Genomic DNA, 20200 nt, shown 5'->3' with positions numbered 1-20200 from the left:
GACGCATTCGTCTGAGTGGAGCGGACCACAAACGCTACAATAAGGCTATCTAATCTCACCTTTCCATTTCAGGCTGTTGCAAAGCAAAGTGCCACCTTCCTAACACAGCACAACTTCGCACTTGGTGCTAGCAAAACTGACACCAATGCTCGGCAACAGTTCCTTGGCAATAACCTTGTGTAAAAATTTACACAAAAATATGTACTAAACAACCTTTTTAAAAATACGCTTTCCTTGACACCACAATCGAACAGTGTTTTAAATGAATATATGTGCAGGAATACTAAGATGAGAGCGAATACAAGTTGACTTAATTCATCTCTATCGTATAGTATGACATTGCAGAAGTCACATATAATGACTTTCCTGCACTTCGCCACACATTGAATTCTGCAAGAAAGGCAGTTAGTATACCTCCAACACAGTGTGAAAGTACTGTTAAAATATTTATTTTTACTCCAGCAAATGAGCTCAAGAACCTATCTGGTATGACACAACTACAAGTATTTGCACTGCAATTGCTGCTAAAACGCAAAGACTAGGCAAACCATATTGGAATAAGGTAAGGACCAACCAGCTGTTTCAGGTAACAGCCAGCTGACCTTAAAGCTTTCGTGATGGATTGCTCACACAAGTAGCATAGCCCTGTGTAGTGAATGATAATCGAGGTGCTCCAATTTTGTTATTTACATTTATGTGAAGCCAAAAGACAATGAAGCCAAGGAAAGTGTAGAGGAAATTACCTGCGGTTTTCATTGAGTCATAGAAATAATAAGAAAAAGGGAGGTGTAGGCAAAAGAGACAACTTGTCGTCGGTGGAAGCCAAATCCACATCTTCTGTATTACGCTTGCAATACCCATGTAGTACACCTTGTGCATGCAACTGGGGCGGTACTCTTAATTGATCAAATTTCAGGGATACAATCATTTTCAGAAGATTTCACACGACTAGCTCTGAACACATTTACGGCCACAGGCAACAGTATTCCTGGCACGGGGCCAAGCACAATATCGCCCATAGACGCCCATGTGCTGCCGGTGCTAGTGATGCGAAATATCCTGAAAGTGATTGCATTCACAAAAGTGAAGGACCAAGAATACCACCCCTCTTTTCATTTGTCTCGTCCATGTGATGTAGCAGCATTTGCAGCGCAAATATCTGGCCACGACAAGCAAACAAGCAACGAAAAAAAATGTAGCGCTGGTGACTGTTCCAGCCATAGGCTACAACAAGCAGCTCATGTAGGCAAGCAAAAGTAACTGATTGCAAGTAGTGCAGAAAGCCAGTGGAAGGCCCAATGTGCAGAAACCAGTACATGTACATACAGGCAAATTCATTAAAAGCAGCTCACAAGTAACAATGACATCAAAAATTCCCATTCACAAAATCAGCGCCTGTGCTACAGGCAGAACTTGTGCTGTGGCACTAAAGGGGAAGGTTTCACAGGCACTGCCCTTTCCAATTCAAGTACATGTGTACGGAGTAAATACTCCAATGTGGCCACGACTGAACTAATTTGAGTGAAGCTTGCTGCATTCGGTAAGTGATATGGTTGTAAAACACCATAGTAAAACATTGCATAATGTAACTTAACGAAGCCCCTAAAAATGATTTTGATTGCATAAGCGTCCGCTACACAGTGGTGATGCTGTGAAGCCATAACATCAGGCATAATACATTCAAATTTTCGCTGTCTAAAAGACAGACAGCAGCAGCAAAAAAAAAGAAAAACAGTGCAGACACTGACATAACAAACACGAAATTCCACAATCTGTAATACCACCGAAATGCAGAGAACCTTCCAGCACTCAATAAAGCATCCTCAGAAACATGAATATGCGCACCCTTAGCTTTTGTCGCGATACACCCTAGTGACTAGAATGGCAACTTTAACCCATGCTGTTCATTATAAATGAAAGACGAAATGAAACCACAAGATTATTCAGTGAAGACAAGCAAGCATTTGCATAATACGAGAATCACTGGGTGGGTAATGCATGCAGGAATGTCACCACTGTAAAAAAAAAACTCTGAGAACATGCGACATGGTCCCAAGGATGGGCAGGGTATTCTCATTTCAACATTAGCGAGACAGCAAATGCTATGATACAACCAACCAAAGAAGTCAAAACTACAAAATAGTTGCATTGCCTTTGTTGTTTTTGTTTTTTCAGAGACCTTAACCAGAAATGTGTCCCACTCACTTCTGCTGAGAAAAAGCTTCTGGTCATCGGTGAAAATACCGTGACTGCCCAATTAGTTAAATGTGCAGAAGTGTTGCTGATATGAATGGTGCTAGTTAATATAACTGCCTTTTAGTATAAGAAACACCTGAAAGTTGTACATAAATGTGCAAAGAACAGTGCTGTCTCTCCAATGTGTTAGTCATTAAAAGACATCAGACGCCAATCATTTTGTACTACATTTATGTCTTTCTCTCTCTCTCTCTCTCTCACTTTTTTTCTTTCACCTGATGAAACTGCTAGCAAATTGAGCTTCTCCTTTTCCCAACAAGCTGAGAGTTTGTAAGGAGCTCATCTCGCTTGGGATGATTATAGTATAAATAGGTAAAGGCAAATAGGTAGACACTGACGACGACTTAAGAGGCTAAATAAAGGACTGAAAAATCGAACTCAAAGACATTTTGAATTCCGCATCTTTTTTCATGTGGTTGGTTCCTTAGCGTATTTTTTTTTTTAAAACCAATTGTGCTTTCTCTGGACTAGAGCCATGTATTGATGTGCCTGGCTACTGAATACGTAGTTAAAAATCTTATGTGATACTGGCGCTCAAACGGCAAGCTGAATTGAATGAAGTTCATAGTAGTGTTTACACATGAGCCAAGTGGTTCCAGCATTCAGTGACCCATTTAGATAGCAATGGTCAAATACTTCCCAGTGAAGAAGAGTGAGCAATAAACTCGCACGACCATACTCCTGTCCTGTCTGCTCCTTTCTGTGTCCGTGTTTCACTTCGCGCTACAAGCCAAAATCATGTTACCGTACCAACTCTCCCAACTGTCTATCCTTTTGCATACTCAGAAAGATAAAAAGGTGCGTCAGAGATATCCAAGTCAATTCTAACAGCCGGGGAAACCCTTACTGGCAGTAACAAAACTGAATTGTGAAACTGCTCGTAAATCGTGAGACAGTGCTCACTAAATGTAAGAACACGAGTGAAAAAAATTGAGCTTAAATCTGTGGGAAACTCCCTGATTTTAGAAATTTGTAGAGGTGACACAATTTTGCTGTGAAATTGTTGTGACCAGAGGTCGTACTCTCGGTTACCACTTTTAGAGTACTGTACTTACTCAATTCTAATGCATCCTAGATTGTAAAGTGGAAAATGCAATGGCCTTGACTGCTCACTTGCAAATTTTCATTTTAATGAACAGAGTAATTACAATTTGTTCTAACTTCAAAGAGAAAAATATTATTGCATTTAAGCACCAGTAGACCAGACATCGCTGTCGGAGGCCTCCTTATCACTACATCAACAGCCGATAAGATATCATCTTCGGTACCATCCATGGCATTTGAGATACTATTTCTCAAATGCCACGCTATAGCACCCTAAGAAAATTACGAGGTGGGTACAAACAATTCCGTGCAGCAGCCGACATGTAGGTTGGTTTCGATCATAGTAATAGATGATAGCTCGTCGCTATTGCAGTACTCGATCCAGCACGATTTCGTACTAATATCTAGAGCACATGTCATTTGTTTAGTAAATTTTTTTCACAAAGACAGTACACATTAGAATCAAGCAGATACGGTACTTATTCGTGATGTAGTGCGTGGCCCAATGCCTCACTGTAGTGACAGACATGCTGAAGCCTGCCGGCTTAGCCAATCGGCGCCAGCAAGAACCGATATACCGGAAAGTGAATGATCAAGAATACCACTTCAGGATGGACATACCATACCGCACTGCTGCAACGAATAGCAACACAAAACGTCATCGTCCCTCCCGACATTCAGTGTGGGCTGCCGTTCGGTGTTTGCATGGTTGTAGGCATGCCCATCTATTTCAACCATTAAAGGGACACTATATATAAGTTTAAACTGGTAAAGTAGTTTTTCAGAATTCTGTTGTTCATTCATTCGACAAAAAGGGTTCATGACTACAAAGAGAAAACGAAGGCCAACTCCCTTTAAGATTTTCTGCCAGAACCTTTGCCCCAAGACGACAGCACAACATGGAAATCCGCGACGTCTAGGCCAAGTGGTACTAAACTGCAGGGCAGCATCACCACCTGCCCCTTGTCTTTGCAACTTTTCTCGCTTGCCACGCCGTCGCAGAAGCATAACCAAATTATTTTTTATGAAACAATTAATCATAATAATGTTTAATTTCTCAAAGCAGTGCAGTGGGCTATAAGGGAAGTAGTGTTCCAGGCTTCAGACTAATTTAGAGCACCTGGCATTCCTAACGTGATTGTTTGATGTTTAAAGTGAGCCACAAAAGCATATGCGAGTGTTCTTGCAAATTCGCCCCCGTTGGAATGTGGTCGTCACAGCCAGGAATCGAATGCCTGGCTTTGTTCTCAGCAGAGGAACAGCATAGCTACCATGCCATCATGGCGGGTATAATAGACCCATACAGTTTAACCTGATGCGCCTCTTTGATGTCCCTCTAATGTCATTATTACACATCACTCTCTTTCCCTTGCTCGATCAATAAAGATTCTTCATCATGATGACCCACATTCAGTTTTCAGTTTAAACACTTCCGCAATATAAATGAAGAAACCACATATTCTAAAAAAAAAAAAAAAAGTCCCCAACATGGCAAGTTTAGACAAAGAACAAACATATTTCACAGCCAGCCACAAACGACAAGTAGCATCAACACCGTGGCAAATGGCTGCCATAATTCTCTTCACTTTGATCACAGTAACCTGTTCACGCAATAAGTTAACAGCATAAAAAACGCCGGTGCAAGCAAATTCATTAAAAAATTTCACACTGCTCAAAGCAAAACTACTTTTTTCTCCGAGCTGTTTCTTTCATGGCTTAATGTCTATCAGACAAAGGTGTCTAAACATGTATCACTGCTATAACCTGAGTACAACACAACAACCTCAGGGTCCTCGCTCTGTACTTGTGCTCTTCAACAAGCTAACAAATATTCGAGGGAGGAAGAAAAAAAAAAACAAAAGCTTACTCATTTATGTACTGACAGCTTTCTCAAAAAATCATCCTGGACATTAGTTGACATGCACAACATTTCGATAAAGTTCATAATGTAACTGTAAGGATAGCAGTCAAACGTAACACACATAACTCAATGTCACTTCAAAGTCCAATCATGCAAAGGTGAATACACCATCACTCATCACGTCACGTTGTACTATGGCGCAGCACACCTTCAACGAAACCACATGATGTAACAAATACTATCGATAAGAAAAACCAGAGCCACAAAATCATCATTCTAACATCACTAAAAGATCTATGCGTGGCCTTTGCAAAACAAGGGCAGTCCAGGGGAAAATCTCACACCGTTCTCTTGTGTTAAAAAACAAACCTCAGCACTTCTACTGTACAGGACAGACCTTGTATTCCGACGAAGAAGCCGTATTTAAAAAGTGATGAAGTTGCTGAGAACACTCTGAACCCCCATATGGAACATCTTCCTTCCAAATTGTAATTCATAAAGCAAATGGTCATACGTGCACATGAAGTCCAAAACGAGCATACAGCATCGGTTGCTTAACCAAGTCACCGTGTGATAAACGCAACACAGTATTGACATTTTGCAGCCCTCGTTTTTTTCGGACATGAGCTGCCTTCTAGGGAAACACCAACAACACATTTGGTTTTGGGGGCTCAGGACTTTGAGAAAATGTCTACGCACGAGGAGTGGGGGCTTTGAGAGAACAACTGGGTCCTTCCCGCTTGTAGGAATTAAATTCCATCGAAGCGCGAGACCCAAGACAAGACTTGTGGGACGCAGCTGCTGGAGAGAATAGGTACAGAAATGGGAGGGGTGGGCCACAGTCAGGAAACGGCCCACCGCATGATCCGTGCTATTCCATGATTGTGAATTCTTCCAAACATGAGCTGCATTCCTGGGCGACGCAGACGAGGAACGGCTTCAGAAGTAGCCGATTAACTCATGTGAACAAGCACATGTAAAGGACGTAAAGACTTTGAGGAAACGGCATCGCTGCCTTCTCTTGGCATCAAATGCTGCCAAATCGGGTCCAAGAATGATTTGGCAACGTCACTCATCTCATGGCCTGCAGCCAGAATCGGAGCGAGAGGGCCTCGCCTTCCCAGACCGAACACCTCCCAGTTGTCTCAGTCGCGGACTAAATGCCGCTACCTTTGACCCTGGAAAGTTGATTTCCCAAGCCATTTTCATAGCAACAAAAATGAAAAACACGCTCAAAGTCAACTGCTCTGCATGAGTGTACACAAGTGATGGGCGAAGGCCTCGAAAACAAAAACATTGTTACTTCTGCCCCTCAACACATTAGGTGTGGCTCAGAAAACGTCAGGCCTGAGGCTTGCTGTGAGACATAGCCGAGGTAGGGGCCTCGTCATCCCACGCCGACCACTCCCAGCTGTCGGCCGTGGACACAACGCCACTGGTTGTGTCGTCATCCTTTGCTGCTGCAGCACTCGGTGCGCGAGGTTTCCACAGGTTGCGTGTTGACTGTAGGAACTCACGGGGTGACCAACGTCGGTGGCCGTCGCCGGTCACGCTGCTGCTGCCACCGAAGGCCGAACTGCTCCGGCTCAGGCCGCTCTCCAGAGAGTAGCTCATTGGTCGGTCGGTGGTCGAGAGGTGACGGTTTTCTATTGGAGCGCAAGCCTGTTTGGATGAGGAAGATAATGTGCATTGTCAGTGGACAATGGAAGCAAAGTAAGCCTTGCTGCACAATATATGTTGCCAGACCTTTCCTGTAGCCATGATGCAATATTGTGGTTACCAACTTTCTTGGCTGCGGCGTTCTGCTGCTGAGCAAAGGGTTCCAGATTCGACTGCTGGCCATACTGGCCACATTCTCATGCCGGTAGAATGCAAAAGCGCTCAGTTACTGTGCTGTGGGTACCAAATAAAAAGAAACCCTTGGTGGTTGAAATTAACCAGAAGTCCCCTGACTATAGAATCATTTGTAGCTCATGTAATGCTTTGGGACCGTGGACATCATAACTTATTTGATTGCAAATTTCCTAAGAATCGTAGCCCCAGTGGCTGTAAATAAGTGTAGGGAACCCTTAGATAAGTGTGTAAAGAAAAGTACAAGGGCTTTATGCTCATTTGATCACCTTAAGTCGGCTCCAACTGGCTAAAGTAGTGGAAGCAGACAAAAAATGAAAGAAACATTTTGGCCTGGTAGCACCTCCTCAGCAGCAAAAAATATCACGACATAAACAAATATCCATTGACACAGTGAGGCAATGTGTCATGCAGTCATGAAGTTATGTGTCATGCAGAAATTAAGGTATCACCAACGGTGGTCTATAATATTTACAGTCTCTGATGCAGGGTGCTTCAACGTATATCTATGCTCAATCTGTGAAATGGTTGCACATAAAAACTGAAATTAGTAGCATTTTTGGCAAGGAAGTGGTGAAACAGGCACACATCAATTTGCGAGCTTACAGAGTCCCAAGAAATAATGTGGAACACAATTCTCGAAACTCAAAGCTAATAAAAAAACAGGTTATGGAGTTTAGCGTCCCCGAGCAAGACGCCGTCTGTGCGAGATGCTGTAGTGAGTGTGCTCCAGATTGATTTCAACAACTTGGGGATCTGCATCTAAATCTAAACAGATGAGCATATCTTCATTCCATTTCCCATCAAAATGCGGTCACCATGGCACACTCACGCTCAGCAGCAGGACATCATAGCCACCAAGCCATACACAATGGTGGTTTAACGTTAATGGGGAAGTCTATAAGAGCTCAGAAGAAGCCATGGATTTCCTTTCTTTATTTTTGCTTGACTAAATGCAATCTACATGAAAACTCAGGTCGTACCTTGTCCAGAAGCTAATATATCCTATTTCTGCACTCGTAACCCAAGCTTCCCACAATCTCCATCCCCAATTACAACCCTCTGAAAAGGCGAAAAAAGAAAATCAATATGTGTGATCAGCAGCAATGCCCACAATAACACCGTTCATGTCTTTATGAAAGCTACGCAACACAGCAATTTCTGGCACAATGCAAAGCTTGAGAATCTACCTTGCCTCATATGCTGAGCCATGACGATTTATTTTGTTCTGCGTTAGAGGGCACAGCGTGGCTTCACCGCAATGCGGGATGCACGTAACCTTGCTGCAAAGCAAAGCTATTCGCTAGCAGTTGCAAAAGTAAAGGTTACTTCTGAGTGGCTTAAGAGGCTTGTCAGCATCGTCACACAGCACACTGTTGAAAGCAATGTGACATGGTAAATAGATCATGATATGGCATGAAATATGTGCAATATATTTGTTACTACACATATATAGCATATCTTGGCCTGCAACAGGTCCACGGGAATGAGGCAGATCTAGCTTCAAGAAAGGGAAGAAAGAAAAGAAAAGGCACTGGAGAAAGACTAACCACATTCATTGCCTTCTTGTTGCAGAGCACGGAGTCGGATCTTGAGCGATGCATCTGCGGACCGCGCATATCTTCGTCCCTATCCGGAGCGTAAGACTTTGACTTGCGCATGCTGTAGTCGGCCTCCAGCACGTCATCGCCGGTTTGGATGCCGACGGCCTTGAGAATGATGTCCATCTTCTTTACATAATCAGTGTGCCCAGAAACCTGCGACAAAATCAAGTTGGCCTGTTGCTGCTCCTCTTACCTCCTTCAGTCATGAACCACTGCATCGCAAACAAAATCTAACAAATCATGAGACTATAAAATTTCCAATAAAGCGCATTTAGGTAATAGCATGCGACATAAGGGGCCAATGATATTCAGAGAAAAAGTGGCTCTAGAATCTCACATTTCAGAGGAAGCGTTAGCTTGGTCGCTCCTATCTATTGTATTTATCCGAATCTAACGCGCACCATTCTTTCAGAGGAAACGGGTACGAAAATTGCTTGTGCCTTACGATTGGATACAAAACCCAAACTGCATTCGCAGCGTTGGAAACAGCCTATCGTCAGAGCTGGCAGAAGGAGCGTCATTGCCATCAAAAGAGGGTGAGAGAGCCCAATTTTGTTATACTAGTTGCTGTGGGTCTATTTCGTGCTCGACTACGATGTGGAGCGGCATTCTCGGTCAATAAGGTTGTAGATGCCATCACTTTTATGAGATTTCGTGCTGCTTTGTCTGGCACAGTCACGTAAAACCTTGCAAAAGTGATAGTAGTATCTCTGAAGGTGATCGCTCGAGAATACCGCCCCCATGTGCTTGGTATCTGTGGCCAATGAAGCGCAAATGGTGATGACAACGTGCCACTCTCACTATAAAAGTTGATTAAAAGATTTATTTTGTGTGAAGTTAAATTCTGCGCATTTAGTTTTTTTCTGATCATAAACTGGGGGGCATGGCATATCATTGTTTCATGAATCTGAAGCACATTATATTCAGGTGCACTTCTATTTTTTTGCTTTAAACCCACGAAAATTGGGTTCATGTTAGATTTGGGGGCATGTTAGAATCAAGCAAGTACAGCAAATAGTACATGGGAATAAGGAAATTGGTTTTCTTGGCAACCACTGCACAGATTTTGATGAGGTTTGTTGCATCTAAGAGAAGGAGTGAAAATCTAGTGACTCTAGGAAATGTATTTTTAATTTAAGACCACCAGTTTTTAGAGAAATAGTCTTTAAATCTGTAAAATTTCAAGAAGCTCCAGAACAAGGTTATAACTCTAACTCCACAATAAGAAACGGTATCATAATTCAGTAAACTGTACCTAATAATACATCTAAACTGGACAAACTTGATGCAATATACACTGCTACGAGTGTCCACACAAAAACTTTGCAAAGCCCTCGTAAGCACATTAACAATTTTGCTTAAGCTGTAAATTCAGATGTCACATTTGTCCGCTTCAGACGCTTTGACAGATGCAGTTTACAGAACTGTGATATCTGTCTTCGGTGCAGATTTGTAAAGTTGGTGCTTCAATGTTTTTTAAACTTGCCGATTTTCTGGAGTTTCTCTTCAAAGTTCCAGGCTCTAAATCAAAATTCTGCTTCCTAGAGTCACCAGTATTTAACTTTTGTCTCTCAACTGCAACAAATTTAATTCATAATAAGTCTAACGGTCACTTCGTAAAAGTATTTCTGCACGTCACATGAATTCAAATAGGGAAATCGGAGTCAGCCCTGAGCTATAACTTGCTTTTAAATGCCAGTCCTTAGGTAGTAAAATTCTGACACTAATCCTATCAGTAGACAAGTAGCACGACCATAGTGCGTACTGCAAACAACGCATAGAGGGCAGCGCAGGTTCTGGGAGTCTAAACCGTAAAAGAAGCAGTTAATGTTTTCCGTACAAAAGACGAGCCGAGCTCATCAAGCACATACTTTCAAAAAAGACAAACGAGGATCTACTCATCCGGCACTCTGCAGCCCTCAAGACAATTTGAGCTCGTCCGTAGCTTTGTGTTTGCTCTAAACAACACCAGTTGGTGCAAGGAGCCTGATGAGGAGAGAAGTTGTGATTATAGACCTTTCTTGTTGTTGTGTTGCCAGCTGCCTATTTCAATATGGTGTCTTTTGTAAGATGAGAAATGCTTCGAGACACGCTGAAAGGAAAGCGTGGTGATTCGGAGAGCTCGAGTTCTTTTGAGTGAGAACAACTTGGCGATACAGTGTGCTTGTTCAAAACGTGTAAATAGGAAAAACCAAAACCTGCTGTGATACCCATGTGTATACAAGTAAGCCCAGCTTCGATATAGAAAAGAAAAAAGAAAAACATCCGAGAATCTTTGTTTTTTTGACACAGCCTTTTTGCTTAGTCTTGCTCTATGCTCAACAGAACCATTTGCATGTGGAAAAAGAAAGGTTCAGTCTTCTTCTGCAAGTTTTTCTTTTTCATTCTTTTACTATTCATAAAGGGGCCCTGAAACACTCTTTGAACATAGTAAGAAAAATGTTGCTGATCTGCTAACGAGGCTCCTGGAAACATGTGAGCCAAATATCATTGCAATGCATGCAGCAGGAAACTTACAATCTCGTGTCAAAAGCTGTGAAACAGACTCTAGTTCTCGCATGCGCAATGTCGTAATTGATAGCTGATCAAAAGCAGTTGGTTGACCAATGCTATTGGCTCATTTAGTGATCACGGGGACATTCTCAGTAATACATAATTGCCAATCTTGAATTACATAAATGAAAAATATATACATGTCTGCAATCTCAAAAAGACAGAATAGATAATTTAATGTTTGCACTGCCCGCAGCTACGTCCGCTGTGTGTAGCCTCAGAGCTGGCGTAGCCTCGGTGCCTGGCGTAGTCTACCATGGCAGCCACGGGGTGTTGCGACAAGCTCTTTTGGTGCTGTGACATTCAACCTTTGCCCAGGTGCATTGCTTTTGTTAGCCACTGCGCAACTTCCAGCGCTCCAGCAGGGATGAAAAGAGAGAGAAAGAGAGCAGTGTATTGCAGCGGTAACTCCACTCATCGCTAAAGGGTTCAAAAAATTTTTACGCCGTGAGATTTCTGGGATGAGGTACAGTGAGGCCATTCTATGATTACCCACAGAAGTGTCTCGGGAACCCTTTACAGGGCTTATGGCGATATAGGTTCCAAAAATTGTTGTGGCGTGAGATTCCTGGGACAAGGTATTTATTATGGGTTTTTCTTGTGCCAAAACCACTTTCTGATTATGAGGCACGCCGTAGTGGAGGACTCCGGAAATTTTGACCATCTGTGGTTCTTTAACGTGCACCTAAATCTATGCACACGGGTGTTTTTGCATCTCGCCCCCATCGAAATGCGGCCGCCATGACCGGGATTCAATCCTGCGACCTCGTGCTCAGCCGCCCAACACCATAGCCACTGAGCAACCATGGCGGGTCCTGGGACAAGGTACTTCAACAGTGAAGTCATTCTATTATTACTTAAAAGAAGTGTCTTGGGACCCCTTTAAAGAGCCAATGGAGATATAGGTGGCTTCCTCTAGAAATACTGACCACGTCACTCAAGTCAATGTTGAACATTCGTCTGTCATTCCACCGGATTGCTTGTAGACCAGCTATCTTCAGGGTTGCTGACGACGTTCGGTGAAGAAACTTGAGCAGCCAGTCTCCCCTAACAAGAGGAAAAGGAGGCGCTTAATAATATCCGTAGCATGTACACGTTTTCACTTTTATGCGCGTCTGTCCCGGTGAGAGCTTAAGTCCGTGATGAAGGAACTATGAACACGAGAATCGAATGAACGTTTACTAACTCTAGTGGAAACATGACAACACAGCACAGATTTAGATTCATAAGTTATTTTTTCAGAATATAACAAATTTGTAATGGAAAGTGATATCTTTGGCAAAAGTAAAAGGAGCTTTAGCAAAGAAGAAGATACAATAAACATGAAAAATATATGTAAAGAAGAAGAAAATGCTCGTTAAGGGTTGAGAGTGTAGTTCAGCCTCACCTCGCCGTGGACACGGCGCAACTTGACGACTGGCCGAGGACACTAACTGTTACACTCTCCTGTAACACTTTCGGGCATTTAAGGTACTGAAATACACCGTCTTGCTCGCTCGAAGCAGACAGCTGAACCTATCGGTGACAGAAAGGCAGCCCTCAAAACCCACTGCTTCAAATTGGTCCCCCTCTCAGAGACCAAGCAAGACCGATGCTGCTTAGCTTCGTCAATGTGCCGAGAGCTGGCATACTTAGCAGGACACAACCAATGGCTAAGATGTTGAAATCCCACGCACACTTTCCCGTGTTGTGGTTCGCGTGGAAGTTTAAGCATCTGGCAGTTCAGTTTCAGCATGCGTAGTACAGCGAAATTCATTGTGGTATGTAGGTTGCCCGAATCATGCAGTGCATGTGAAACAATGTTCAAATGCATGCTCACCTGCAGTAGCCGTTAACTATCCTTCCCCCAACTACTCGGGCCATTGGTTTCCATTCTTCTTTGTGTGCCGGGACGGGAGCTCCGAGGAGAACTGCATCCTCAATGATTCCCTCGCACCCTGGGAAACAAATGCAGAAGAACCTCAAGAGAACCGAGCTAAACCCAGGGTGTCTACCAAGTTGACAATTCCAATTTCCCCGAGTTTTCCAGGTTTTCCCTGAGTGCCTTTGCAAAATTCCCTGAGTGATGCAGAACTATGTTTTATGTCAAGACGGGCTGAAACCATATCGCCCTATGCTGTCACTCTCTAGTAAGCATATGAAAAATTTTTTAAAGAAAACCAACTTAATCTAATTTGAATACTACGGAGTAGTGTTTATGTTATTCAAAAAAAGAATAGAAGGGAGGGGTTATTAAAATGCACAGCAAATAAAATGTCTTCAAAAAAATTTGCAAATCGAGTTGGACATTCTCTAGTACAAATAAAAAGGAGATGCATACAGAAGCAAATATTTTCGAATATGAGCTATTTCTATCAACTGATAGCATGCTCAGTGGTATGAAGCCCGAACTTTGTCACAATTGAGATTCTCTCTCAACAGCTCGTAACTAAGTCAACCTCAACTGTCCTGACGTACTCTCAGCTCGCGCAAGACGCCTCAGTGTTGTGTTTCGCTGCTTTAAAGAGTTTATTTTGGTTTGGATGAGGGACACCTGCATCTCGGCATCAGCCAACACTTCGTTTTTTGAGCTCAAGCTCCTTCAAAGAAGCCGTCACATACTTAATTCCCCGTTCATTCCTCAGTGCATCGATCCTTTCTGTTCTCGTCCTACTTTCGCCGCGCGTTCGCCCCACGGACCACTTGAAGAATACTCTTGGTCAATTGGTCATGTCTTGGCCATGTTTTTTACTGCCCTTAAGGGCTAAAATCGACACATGTACGTCTGAAAAAGCTCTGAATGCCTGTCAGTGCACTTATAAGGCATATCGGTGCTCCTACTGTGACAGGTGAGGGCGGGTGCACACGTGTAAAATTAAGGAATACATACAGTGTCCCGCGACAATTGCCCCTTCCTACGCTTCTTAAGCTTCACCGCGTCATACGACTGTACTGAGGCGAAACAGACTTTCGGGAAAGAGCATTATGCAATGCGCCGTGCTTTCCGAGCTTCGAAGACAAAATTATTGCTGACAGCGGAGAAATGAAGAAACACGGCATTGAACGACAAGAAGCTTAATAGCGAACGTCGAAGCAGCTAGGCCTAGCGTTGCCGCAGTGGTGGCTACGGCTGCCAGCGGATCTGCGTGCGAGAGCACCGGTTCAAGGCGGCGAGGTAATCAACATAGCAGCGGTGGTGGTTTTCATTAATGCCGTTTCGGACCTGCGATCACGCAAAACGTTTGAAAAATCGGATGGCGAAGAGCTCTTGCGTCTGAAATTTCAGACGTTATGATACATTGACTCTTTGGGGTACGTGGTGGTGCCGCGAAGCCGTCCAAGTTATCGGGAATCCGGAAAGTCGGTCGTTGACTGTACACTGGCAACTCCTCCAGCCGACGACAGGGCGTCAAAGACGATTCGTTACGATTCCTGTCTGTTACTCGAGCCAGCATTACCGCGACTTTTGACCCTTTCAATAAAATTACAGCTAATTTTCCCTGATAGAGGCACAAATTCCCTGAGTTTTCCCTGAGTTTTTCCAGACTACTCAAAATCCCTGAGAATTCCCGGTTTTCCCGGTTGGTAGACACCCTGTAAACCACAAAAGAACGGAACCGCAAACTTCAGATCAATTTACACACAACAAGCAGAATCGTGCACGCCGTTTTACTGAACTCAAAGGGAAGACGGTGGCATTTAACGACTGCAATGGTCCTCATTGGCAACGAACTAGGCGAAAAGCACATGTAAGCTGGGCTGGAATAATGTAATGATTCTATTCCAATTCTTTTTCTTTTCACACTTTGTCAGTGGTCTGAGTGGAACACCACCTATGCTATCACCGGGAGCCAGAAGGAATAAAATCAAGCAAAAGCAATCCTTGTATATTACACCGGTGCTGAACAGCTTAGGGGACTCCACTTAAGCTTCCTAGTGTAACAATGCTACAGAAGTTTGATTACTAATTGCTCTGATCGTGTACAGTGGCTGATGAGATCTTTCCTTTTCTTTTCTTTTGCATTCCAGGAGCTTGGGAATTGTGAGCTACTTCTCACGAACAAGCTAAGGCCCTTTACTGTGGCAAGGGAGCGATCATCACAGAAAGGACAATAACCACAAATGAATGGTTAAAGGTTCTTATAGGTACTATGCACAGTTTATGCATGTAATTTTTTTATTGAAAGAGTTAATAAAGGTTGCAATCTCCTCCAGTACATTTGTGCTTCCTTCACTCCCAGTCTCCTTCTCAAGCACCGACAATGAATGATGCTGCTTAGCTTTGGCAATATGCTAAGACCTTGCATATTTAGCAAGCCATGGCCAATGGCTATGGCGTCAACATCCTGTACTGGTTTGTTTGGAAGCTTTAAATACATCGTTTTTGAAGAAACTGACAGCACCAGGAAGCACCACAAGTTATACTCAAGACCATGACCTAAATTTAACGAATTTTTTTTTTTTCACATCCAAATTTGGTTTCAGAGTAGACAAACTCAGCCCCCGTGTAATTAAGTCTTGAGGTAAAGTCAACCTTTTGCTCACAAGAGTGAAGAGTGTAGGCTTTACAAGTCAGAGCAAACCTTTTTTTTTTTTCTTTTTTGTCATGAGCCACCACTAATTGATCACCTACGTTATATTACGAACCTAATCCAAACCTGATATAAAAATTCGGTGCCTCTTCTTTTTTTTTTTTAACCCAATTAATTTAGCGCTTCAATATGACTCAGCTACCACACAACTGAGTTTTGTGACAAAGCCAACCTCTTGCTAGAAAAGAAGCACGACTTTCTGTCGTATGGCACTCCAAGTTTACTTTTTATGAAGAGACTTCTAACAATCACCCCGAATGTCAGCAAGAATTTCACAGTGATGGGCGCAGTGGCTGCCTTTTGCAAAGAGTGCACTAATCTAGACGAGCTCAGCACAGGACCGTTTGCTATCTGCACAGGCGGCTGGGTTGGCTTGAGTGGAGATCCGTGTAGCAAAATGTTACTGCACACGAGACTTGAGCCACAACTCAATTATATGGTAGCGACACACTTCGACCAACATTTCAACCATGTTCTTCACCTTTCCGCTTGGCCATTTCCTTGAGGCAGTAGAAGATGACACGAGCACCAAGGCTGAAGCCGATTAGAGTAACAGGACGCTTCCCCTATGAAGAGAGAGAAAAAAAGGGCAGAACCAGGCGAATTATACATGTAACAATCATGACACTTACTCAAGAGGCAAATCTATGTCATGATCATTGCTACCTTGTCGAAATTTCCTACAATAATACTATAACAGATGAATGGGTTCATTCATCTATAGAAGCAAAAAAAATTTTTTTTTTTTTCTTAACAAGCTACGTACCTTCATATAGCAATCATCCATCAACCCTCAAATGCTAGACTGAACGACCTCATGCACAACACTTAATGTGTGATGGGCAAAACAACATGACTGATGTGCAGGAAAGCCCATGCATCACCTACGTTGACTCCAGTGAAACACGCTGCTAGCTCCTCGCAATCCTTGTAGAAATAGTGCAATGCAATGAGGTGTAAAAGGAAGACAGGAGGAAACAACAAACTGTGTGACTTGTGGGGGCAGCATTGCATTTCTCATTATTTTCTTGTGTCTAACAGCCTTGTATTGGTTTTTCTCCTCATATTAGATCCTGACACATTTCTATATTATTCACTTGTGGATAATGCAGTATTTACAATAAGTAATGACACAAGGACACTCCAAGGCAGAGGACACATTGGATGCACCGACCTGCTGTCGTGCCAAGAGGATCTCGGCCAGGTGCCGGCCCACTTCGGCAGACCTCCTGTTGCAAACGCCCCAGGGGTTGTCAATGACGCCAGCCACCATGACCAAGGTGGCAGGCCACGTGATGGCTGTGATCAGACCTGTTACATACAATTCAAAGTCGCTGCATCAAACATCTCAAAACTATGCTCACTGTTGCACAGAGAAAGAAACAGAGAAGACACAAGGCGCACTATGGTGTCTTCTGTGTTCTTTTGTGCTGCAACATTATGTAATATCAGAACTACATGTAGCACTAGGTTGAAGCCTCCATGTACAAAGTATGCCTTGAAGATTCACAAACTTCTTCGATTGCACAACTGAAAACTGAATGAAGGTGCAGCTTGTAAAATACTTCTAGCAGAAGCAAGTCTGGTGTACTATCTGAACGAAATTGCTTCAATGTCCCTCCATCAATTGTTGTGTTCAAACACGCAAAGACATTGATTCTACGCCAAGTCAAAGTGTTCAAGGAGACCCAGATTTTTGATAAGTTCTGTGCAAAATTTGAGGAATCTTTTACAGAGACACATTATCTGCTGCACCACTTTGACATTAACCTTTTGGGGTGAAACATCAGCAGTAGGAGTTCAATCTTGCAGCAGTTAGCTAAGCATGGTGCAATGAGCTTTAGAATGCATTGGCCGGTAGGGCAATACTTGTTGCACACAGTTGGCAGCACCATAGATAGGAATATACAGGACAACAATGAACCCTGGAGACCTAGACTATACTTATTTGGACAAATCTGTGCCCTGCTAAGTGAAGCAAGCAAGTCAGATTCTGCAAGAATGACAGGCATAATAACCACCTGAGAACAAAGAGAAGAGCTTGCCAACAGCTCCTAGTTACAGGTTCAATGCAGGGGCTGTTGAACATTTCAGGTGAAATGACAGTGATCACAATAATTAGGACTTTCTACACACATTGCAATAAGACAGCTCTCATCTTTCTCGTGCCTACAACCTTCGTGACATGAGCTGACTCTGATACCACAAGAGACTTGACAATTCTGATAGCACAGCGAAGACTAATGATGGAAGGTACAAAAAAACAATATGCTTGTGGCGATATGCAGTCACGAATGATTACACAAACCTGATTCAAAGCTTTTAGTAAAAAGCTACATGCAGGGTGTAACACACAACAGGCAATTTTTAGTTTTAGTTACAGCGGCATACTAATTCTGATAGCACTGCAAAGGCTATTGATGGACGGCACAAAGTAAAAACAAAATGCTTGTGGCGATATGCAGTCGCTAATGATTACACAAACCTGACTGAGAGCCTTTAAAGAGCCACGTGCAGGCTGTAACACACCACAGGCAGGTTTCAGTTTCAATTACAGCAGCACCCTAATGACCGTGCTAACTTTTAAGCGACTCCCAAACATGCATTAGTGGCAACTAAATACTGAAAGCTATGTAGAGCACTTCTGTCTCGGGCGACCTGAAGGACCATTCTTCTTACAGGCCCTTTTTACGTGCCCTGTATAAAACTTCGACGAGGAGTTGGCCAGAAGCGAGGCAGGCACCAACCTGAGAGGATGGTGTACTTGAGGGCTTCCTGCGCTGCCATGGAGACGGCAAAACTGAACAGGTAGTCAATGGCGTGACCAAGCTCCAGCAAGTAGGAGGACTCGTATCGCAGAACATACTGCTCTCGCGAGTTCATCAGTGTGCGCCATGGCCGCTTCAGAGCACCTGCAAAGTACCAAACATGCCAGCGTTTTATTGGGACTACTGCCTCTGCATCACTACGAGGCTTAACATCCCAAAGCAGTACTCGAGCTATGCGTGACACCGTGGTAGGGGGCTTCCGATTAATTTGTACTGCCTGGAGTTTATTTACCAAGTGCACAACAAACACAATGCACTGAATCTGGGCCACAAAGAAATGTTGCTAACATGCTAGCAAATTGTCATGGCGACTGAGCCACTGTGGTTAATCAACCTCTGTGTCGACGCTGTGCACCACTGCCTTCTTAGGGGACTGTTGTTCATGTTTTGAAAAGAGACCATTTGCTCCATGTCTAGATGTAGATGTAAGAATCAACACAGCATCAATGTGTATGTTACCATTGTGTTAACAGCGGGAGACCAGAGGTGACCGGCCTTGTCAAACGAATAGCTTTCTTTGGCTCTTTGAACCGTTTTCTCGATTGGTCTATGGTGGTTGGTGCTTATTGATAAGTGGTCAGTCTTGGGCGAGGAAAGGTGAGAAAACGCACCGAGGCAAAGGGCGCATGCTCTCGGACAACCGAGTTGTGAAGAGGGGCGGGAGCAAGTAGGAGGAGAGGCTATTGCTCACTCGTTCATCGTGGGAAGGCAGTAGAAGGTACCAAGGAAAAGGGCTCGTGCTCTCAGGCAACCAAGTTGTGGTGTGGGGCGAGAAGGGGAGGCTGTCACTTGCTTGTTTATTGCAGGAAGGTGAGGAAAGGCACCAAGGGAAAGGGCAACCAAGCTATGGGGAGGGGCGGAAGGAGGGGAAGCTATTGCTCGTTCGTTTGCAACATGAAGGCCAGAAAAGGGGGCGTGCTCTTGCGCAAAGGGGAGGCTGTCGCTCACTTGTTGGTCATGGAGAGGCACCAAGGAAAAGGGCACATGCTCTCAGGCAAATGAGTTATGAGGAGGGCAAGGAGCAGGAGGAGGAGGAAGCTGTCACTCCCTTGTTTCGGCTATTCGTTTATGTTGACATTTATCATCGATGGCTTCTGCACAATTTTTATTCCCTTCTTGCGCTAGGGTCAGTGGTCTGGCCAGCACGTGCACTGCTTTGCACTAGCATGGCCACTTGTGAGTGCCTTGGACCCATTGTTGAAAATAACTCGGGACAGTGTCGCTGACACTGTCTCGAGAAAGGGTGAAATCCCATGGTTACAAAAAAGGGAGATCCACCTCCCCATGGGGCACGGCAAAGGAAGCATGCCCCGTGACGACGACACCATGCTTTTGTGGTGAAGGCAGCCCCATGAAACTCTTTGAGAAGAGAGACTGTTCAAAAGCCACCCAAGAAAGTTCCCTATGGCTAAGGAGGGATGAACTGCTCAGCCTTTGCAAGTCCAATTGCTCGACAGTATCTCACTGCATGGATAGGATTGAGAGGACATTAGCTGGGAACGACAACACAAATGACTCCTTCCCTAATTTCCAGCACTGCCTCATGTGAACACCCATTTACCTAGCAAAGCAACTCAGAAGATACGGCAATACTGAACGGAGCACGATGTTTTAATAAGTTCACACTGCAAG

The 20200-nt window shown here is 43.7% G+C and overlaps 1 protein-coding gene across 1 annotated transcript in view; it reads right to left on the bottom strand.

Moving 5' to 3' along the window:
• Window positions 1–427: 427 nt before the first annotated feature.
• The window catches only part of LOC126547255 (transmembrane and coiled-coil domain-containing protein 4-like), a 40371-nt gene continuing 20598 nt past the window's right edge, over window positions 428–20200 (bottom strand). The window contains exons 9-15 of the mRNA XM_050195213.3: window positions 18488–18652; window positions 16915–17051; window positions 16222–16306; window positions 12989–13106; window positions 12099–12216; window positions 8563–8769; window positions 428–6823 (exon numbers count right to left, since the gene is read on the bottom strand). Of these exons, the coding sequence (XP_050051170.1) occupies window positions 6503–6823; window positions 8563–8769; window positions 12099–12216; window positions 12989–13106; window positions 16222–16306; window positions 16915–17051; window positions 18488–18652 (1151 nt within the window). The 3' untranslated portion in view covers window positions 428–6502. The remainder of the gene's footprint in view (window positions 6824–8562; window positions 8770–12098; window positions 12217–12988; window positions 13107–16221; window positions 16307–16914; window positions 17052–18487; window positions 18653–20200) is intronic.

Source organism: Dermacentor andersoni, chromosome 3, assembly GCF_023375885.2.
Source record: "Dermacentor andersoni chromosome 3, qqDerAnde1_hic_scaffold, whole genome shotgun sequence".
Lineage (NCBI taxonomy): Eukaryota > Metazoa > Arthropoda > Arachnida > Ixodida > Ixodidae > Dermacentor > Dermacentor andersoni.
The sequence above is the reverse complement of the archived record's forward strand: the minus strand, read 5'-3'. Positions and strand labels throughout refer to the sequence as shown.